At 29.1% G+C, this 7040-nt stretch overlaps 1 protein-coding gene across 3 annotated transcripts; it reads left to right on the top strand.

The window, feature by feature from the left end:
• The first annotated feature begins 477 nt into the window (after nucleotides 1-477).
• Nucleotides 478-3705, top strand: LOC107905027 (probable eukaryotic translation initiation factor 5-1). 3 transcript variants are annotated; one of them, XM_041094307.1, is made up of 3 exons: nucleotides 478-718; nucleotides 889-933; nucleotides 1782-3705. In XM_041094307.1, exon 3 carries the CDS (start codon nucleotides 2118-2120, stop codon nucleotides 3444-3446), a length of 1329 nt encoding a protein of 442 aa, XP_040950241.1. In that variant the 5' UTR covers nucleotides 478-718; nucleotides 889-933; nucleotides 1782-2117; the 3' UTR covers nucleotides 3447-3705. The 3 variants fall into 3 exon arrangements, with proteins under 3 accessions (XP_040950241.1, XP_040950240.1, XP_016687066.2); XM_041094306.1 differs by having other exon boundaries at nucleotides 525-933; XM_016831577.2 differs by lacking the exon at nucleotides 889-933 and having other exon boundaries at nucleotides 531-718.
• Nucleotides 3706-7040: the final 3335 nt, after the last annotated feature.

The raw sequence follows: 7040 nt of genomic DNA, 5'->3' as shown, positions 1-7040 counted from the left end.
AATATGTTTTACATTGCTTAAATTATTTGAATGTCAAGGTAAGTTAAACAATTTTATATGAGCTTACTAAGCTTATGAAATGTTTGCTCTGATTCGTTTTTTGTTTCAATTGTAGTCATTTTGCGGAACGCGTCGATCGAATCGTTTTGGAGCTTTAATTATCCAGCTTTCAATTTGATAGTCATTTATATGTTTTGAGCTCGGTTATGTGACATGTATATATGAGTTGTATTGTATTTATATATGAGTTTATTTTGAATGCATTATGAAACCGAACTTTAAATGATGTTTTATTTTTTTCACCTGGAATGATTGTCAAATGACAGGTTATTTTTTAAATTGGTGCCACTTAAAACATTAACTACACCTAATTTTATTATATAAGATAAATCATTCTCGTAAATAATCGGCCTAATTTCGTAATTAAAAGTTTTTATTATCTACCTAAAAAAACCCAAAAGAATCTTCAATAGAAAAGGGAATTAAGGACAATATAATAATAATAAAATAAGTTTATTCGAGAATAATCAATACTAGAAAATTCAAGATGCTGAGTTTGCCCTAGCGTTTCACATTTCCCTTCGTTGGCGTGTATAAAGTTGAGAGCTTCTCAATTCTTCTCCCCAAGAAAAATCCCTAATATCTATTTACCTTCCAAATTCTCCTGCCTCAGATTCCCAATTTATCTCCTACCATCATTTTCCTCATCTCATCAAAGGTTTGATTCTTTTTGTTTCCAATTTTATTATTATTTTCATTTTCTATTGATCTGTTTGCTTTTTTTTCACATTTCCCTTCGTTGGCGTGTATAAAGTTGAGAGCTTCTCAATTCTTCTCCCCAAGAAAAATCCCTAATATCTATTTACCTTCCAAATTCTCCTGCCTCAGATTCCCAATTTATCTCCTACCATCATTTTCCTCATCTCATCAAAGGTTTGATTCTTTTTGTTTCCAATTTTATTATTATTTTCATTTTCTATTGATCTGTTTGCTTTTTTTCTTTTTTTTTGTCTATCGTTCATTGTATCTCTCATTTTTTGACCGATAGCTAGATTTTTTTTTTCTTTTGTTCGATCGTTGTTGACCTGTTTATGTTGTAAGAGCTTATTGTTTAATTTAGCTTTGTATTTGTATTATTTTAGATGATCAGATCGAAACCAGAGGGTTTGTTTTCTATTTCCTTTTTTTTTCTGATTTAGATTATCGCAATGCAGGTATTCTTTCATATATATATTTGCTTAATATTTCATTATTTAACGTTGGACGGAAGGCTTAGGTTTTTTTATACCAAGATCGTAGTACTTAAATTTTCGTTTTAATTACCTTATTTTTAGTGTTTTCTAATAGATATTTTTTGTATTATAGGAGATTTAGAGCTGCGGGTTTAGGTTTTTCTTTTAAGTTTTGATCTGTCTAGTTTCGTTGCTTTAATCAGTCCTAAATAAATAATTTTTTATTTTATTTACAATCTAAACTTTTTATTGGTATAGAGAAACTTACGAAGAAATAATTTAATCTTGGTTTTGATAGATATCCCAAGTTTTGATGTTATAATACTGGAATATGCTATGCTTTATCGGACTACAAAAGTTGACGATGTTTAGTATGTGTATTTCTTCATGCATAATTATACATGCAATTTTGAAAATTGTAGTGTTATGGTTTTGCTAGTAATGTTCAAGTTTCGCTGATGTAGCAATTTTCATGTTATGGTTTTATGCCAGTTATTGATATTCTATGCTCTGACCTTTGCCTAAATCAACTCCGTCTTTGTCTTTCAGGAAGTTGGCAGATTAATCTGCTCTGCTGCAGATTGCCAAAGTGGAGTCTGTTACTTGTGAGTTTTCTTTTATGTCTGAACGGGCCTCTTTCTTTTTGTCATCAATTGGATTGCTTGGAGAGTACTGTCCCACGTCCAGAAAAAAGAATAGAAGTTCCTATTCTGAAATTAGCTGCATGCATATTGAGGCCAATCAGAGACACAGTTTGGGTTTCCGTTTTATGCAACATCTTCCATGTGCAAGGAGGCAGCCTGGTAACAGATTTCTCACCACGATTTTGATAACCAGTATTTGATATCTCCTTTCTGATTAACAGTCTCCCTCAGTTTGATCAAGATGGCTTTGCAAAATATTGGTGCTTCGAACAGTGATGATGCCTTTTATAGGTATAAGATGCCTAAAATGATAACCAAGATTGAAGGGAGAGGAAATGGCATCAAGACTAACGTGGTTAACATGGTTGAAATTGCAAAGGCCTTGGCTAGACCTGCTTCTTACACCACAAAATATTTTGGTTGTGAACTCGGAGCCCAATCCAAGTTTGATGAGAAGACTGGAACTTCTCTTGTCAATGGGGCCCATGACACTGCTAAGCTTGCAGGGCTTCTTGAGAACTTCATTAAGAAGTATGTTCAGTGCTATGGCTGTGGGAACCCTGAAACTGAGATAGTTATTACTAAGACACAGATGCTTACCCTGAAATGTGCTGCGTGTGGGTTTGTTTCTGATGTTGACATGAGAGATAAGCTTACAACTTTCATTCTTAAAAACCCACCTGAGGCTAAGAAGTCTTCAAAAGACAAGAAGGCAATGAGGAGGGCTGAGAAGGAAAGACTCAAGGAGGGTGAGGCCGCTGATGAAGAGCTGAAGAAGATTAAAAAAGAGGCAAAAAAGAAAGGTTCCTCTACCACTACTACTTCAAAGGCTACTGCTCCCAAAGGTGCAGTAACCAAGAAGAAAAGCAAACATTCTGATGAGGATCACTCCCCAACTCAAAGCCAGGCTGATGAGAACAAAGAGGTGGCTGATGATGATGATGATAATGTGCAGTGGCAAACAGATACGTCACTGGAGGCTGCTCAACAGCGTATACAAGAACAGTTGAGTGCTGTTACAGCTGATATGGTAATGCTTTCTACTGATGAAGAAAAGAAGTCAGTGAAGAAGTCTCCAGAGCGTGAGGTTAAGGCACTAGAGAATGGTGTCACTGCCCATGAGAAACTTGTTGATGAGATAAAGAAATACCTCAATACGGGGTCATCTGCAGCTCAGCTTAAATCCTTCCTGGGTTCACTCTCTGGAACGTCCCAAGAAATCATGGACGCCCTTTTTACTGTACTCTTTCATGATGTTGGGAAGGGGTTCGCGGAGGAAGTAACTAAAAAGAAGAGCTACCTTGCAGCAGCAGCCAGAGAAGAGGGATGGCAGATGATGCTCCTCAGTTCTATCGAGTCTTTCTGTGGCAAGGCAAACCTTGAGGCAGCTAAGGAGGCAGCTCTGGTTCTTAAAGTGCTATATGACAATGACATCTTGGAAGAAGAGTTCATCGTGGAATGGTACCAGAAGGGTGTAGCCGGTGGTAATAAGAGTTCTCAGATATGGAAGAACTCCAAGCCCTTCATCGAGTGGCTCCAGAATGCCGAGTCTGAGACAGAAGAGGAGTGATTCTGAAGCTCTTGGTATAGTCGTTTATTGTGCCTTTTATGGCAGACGTTCTATTTATAGTACAATAATTTTCTCTACCGTGGCCTAATAGTTCAGTGTGTGGGACTTGGTCGTGTTCTTTAAATAAAACACAGTGAGCTACGCCCGCCCTACGTGCCCGCTGCTGTGTTGTGCTTTCTATGGTTTTTGTTGTCTGTATTGAGTCTGGTTTCCGGAGTTGAAATTTTTTCTGGTTGTGCTTAACGATGATTTGAATTCACTTTGTTTTGTGCGCTTCCTTTGTCTTCCTCGAATTAAAGCAAAACTCCTATTTGGGTTGGCCTGGCTTTATCTGACTATTAAACAAGTATAATGGGAAGTATTAATTTGAACAAAACAACATTTAGGTATGTTTAATTCGATGAAAATTGACTGTCCAAAATAATTTTTTGAAATCATTCTGCTTTTTAAGTGTAATTTAAGTTTAGAGCTTTTTGCTCAATCTTTGTTTTTAATAAATAAAAATATCAAATTCTTCAGAAATATGATTTACAACTCCATAAAAACCTTTAGCTTTGATAATATACAAAAGAAAATATCAACATCACATGCGGTGCTCATCTAAAAACATTCTCAAGATCGCAGTTTACAAGAGAAATCGTTTTTTGCTGTAGTTTTTAGGACAAATCAACATGATATAATCAGTGCTTTGTTAGAAAGGTACCTAGTTGTAGGGGTAGTAAAATTTTTTTGAGCTAGTCAAGTTGACGAATTTTATTTTAGTAATGGAACTCAATTTGAATTTTAAGTTGTGAAATATTAATTGTGTGTTCACTTTCTTAAAAATAATTTATTTTCAAATTATTGATGTACCAAAAAGATATTATTTATATTATTTTTAATTTTTTAACTATCAATTAAAAATACATAATAATTTTTTAACCTTATTTACCTAATTAAAAAAAACTCATTATTTAATGTTTAATTAAATTAACATATACATAAACTTATATTCGAAATGCATCTTATTTGAAACTCCATAAATTCTATTAAAAATATATCAAATAATTATCTATAATTTCTATTAAAAATAATTATTTGATTCGAAATTCTATCTCATTTGAAACTCCATGTCTTGATCTCTCACAAGACTCTTAATCTCATATATATCCATTTCGGTTCAAACTTTATTTAATGCTTTCTTTAATAAATTATTTAATATTTAATATATATACCTATAATAAAATTTAATCATGTTTAGAAAGTCAGATTTATGTATAAATACTTATAATTATACATTTGTGGCGTATTTGAATAACTACGGCAATAATTAGTATATCTTACTAAATTAAATATAATTGGACCCTCCTAAATTCTTATAAGTAATTAGAAATAATTAAATTCAAATATAATTATCTTTCCAAAAATGTTCGATTTATGTTTTTTTAAACACTTTTATACAAAAACGGTATTTTAATTTTAGGACATATTTTTTTAAATATAATTATATATAATTTCTTAATAATTTTGAACTACTAAATAGTAAACTAATTTATTATAAATTATTGATACTAAAATAACTAAATTACATAATATTTATTATTAATTATTTATACTTTATTAATGACCAATTGTTGATATTTAATGTTAGAGAAGGAATAATCAACATGGAATGTTAATGTAATCAGATAAAATTAGCTTTTGTCCCATGCGATACATGAATTGATTATATTTAATAATTAAAATATATTAAATTACTTCAATTTAAGATATTTTAATTTAAAATTTTTAAAAATAATATGTCAAATTAAATTATTATAATAAATATATTTTTATTTAATTAAAAAAGTGGAATTAATTTAAATTATAAATTTTCCGTTAAAAATAACTCACAATAATTTTTTAATAGAAAAAATTTCAATTTAAAAGTGATTCTAAATATTAAAAATATTTAAATTCAATCTTAAATTAAAATAAGTAGTATATATTAATTAAGACTCTCATATTAACATTATAGCGAGTGTTATATATTAATTAAGATTATAGTGGATGGCGTAGTAAGCAATAAAAGCTTCTACTTATATGATTTTTTTTTAAATATTTATTTAGCTTATTTTATATAATAAACATATAATTACGTAAAACATATTACATGTCTAATTTAATAATTAAAAATAATTATTTAATAAATTAATTTGACAAAGTAATATCATTTTAATAAATTAGAATTATAGTAATAAAATTTGCATTAGTTTCATGCTAATATGATATGACCTATTGCTGTATTTTTACATTTGCTTTTATCTCAGAAGTTTTATTTTATTTTGATCTCAACTGGTAACATTTTTATTAATTTCTATTAAGTACAAATAATCAAGGCATTGGAAAATAATTTTTAATGATACAACATATTAAATATAAGGGTAAACTATATAAATAGTCACCTAATTATGCTTACGTTCATGTTTTGATCACTTAACTTTTAAAAAAAATTTAATTTAGGCACCGTTAAATTGATAACGAAAAGCCTTTTTCTAATTGGTATAATAACATATTTAGTCCTCAATACTTACTTATTCTGTCAATTTGATCCTAATTCTAAATAATTCAATAAATTTAATCCTTCACATTTATAAATTCTATCAAATTGACCCTCAAACTTCCTAACTAGAGCTTCCAACTTTTAAAATAGAGGCATTTTACTCCTATTAAATGTTTTATTTATGGTTGAAATTATTCAATTTAGTATATATAACCCTTTTTGTTTATTTTTTAATAAGTTAGTGGTAGAAATTAACTAAACACTATTAAAAATAATAGAAAAATTAAAAAATTAAAAAAATTATATATAATAAAATTATATAAATAATTTTATATTTTTATAAATATATTTTTTTTCACTCTAACTAACATAAATTTAGTTTTTAATTAACTTGGTGAATGATTTGACACTAAATTAGATTATTAGTTATACATATTACTTATTGTGGATTTAATAATTAAAAATAAATATAACACATAATAATGTCTTAATCAGTTTATATATATATTTTCTTATATAATTATTGATTGAACGATTGGATTTTTCAAAGCCATGTTTTTTAGCTCTAGATTTAATTTCTAATTTCAATGACCAACTTTGAAGACTTTTTCTATGTACCTTGAAAGAATTATCATGCTGATAACAATAAGAGTAAATCTAAAGTGTTTTGTTTTCATTTTCTTTAGCCAACATTTTATCAATGAAAGGGTTCTAAAATATTATATTTGGAAGAAAACTAATGAAAAAATAAAAAGAAAAGGAAATAAAGATTCAAGATAAACTCATTAGTATCAGGAATTGGCTTGGAAAATGGCTTGTTAGTTGAAGAAGTTTTTTTTTTTTTTGAGATTTTACAAATTTATAGATGTGGAATGTCTCTGTTTTAAAAGCTAAAAGCTTTGATTAGGAAGTTTGAGGATCAATTTGAAAGAACCTGTAAATGGGGAAGGGTTAAATTTATTAAATTATCTAGAATTAGGATCAAATTGATAGAATATATAAGTATTGGAGACTAGATGTGTTATTATACCAATTAGAAAAAGACTTTTCGAATTCAAATGTTAATGCATATA

This window comes from Gossypium hirsutum, chromosome D05 (assembly GCF_007990345.1).
Source record: "Gossypium hirsutum isolate 1008001.06 chromosome D05, Gossypium_hirsutum_v2.1, whole genome shotgun sequence".
In the NCBI taxonomy this organism is placed as follows: domain Eukaryota; kingdom Viridiplantae; phylum Streptophyta; class Magnoliopsida; order Malvales; family Malvaceae; genus Gossypium; species Gossypium hirsutum.
This window is presented reverse-complemented; position numbering and strand designations above follow the sequence as displayed.

What these genes read in the sequence shown, in the direction of transcription:
- LOC107905027 (XM_041094307.1), top strand. Translation starts at nt 2,118, where the DNA reads ATGGCTTTGCAAAATATTGGTGCTTCGAACAGTGATGATGCCTTTTAT.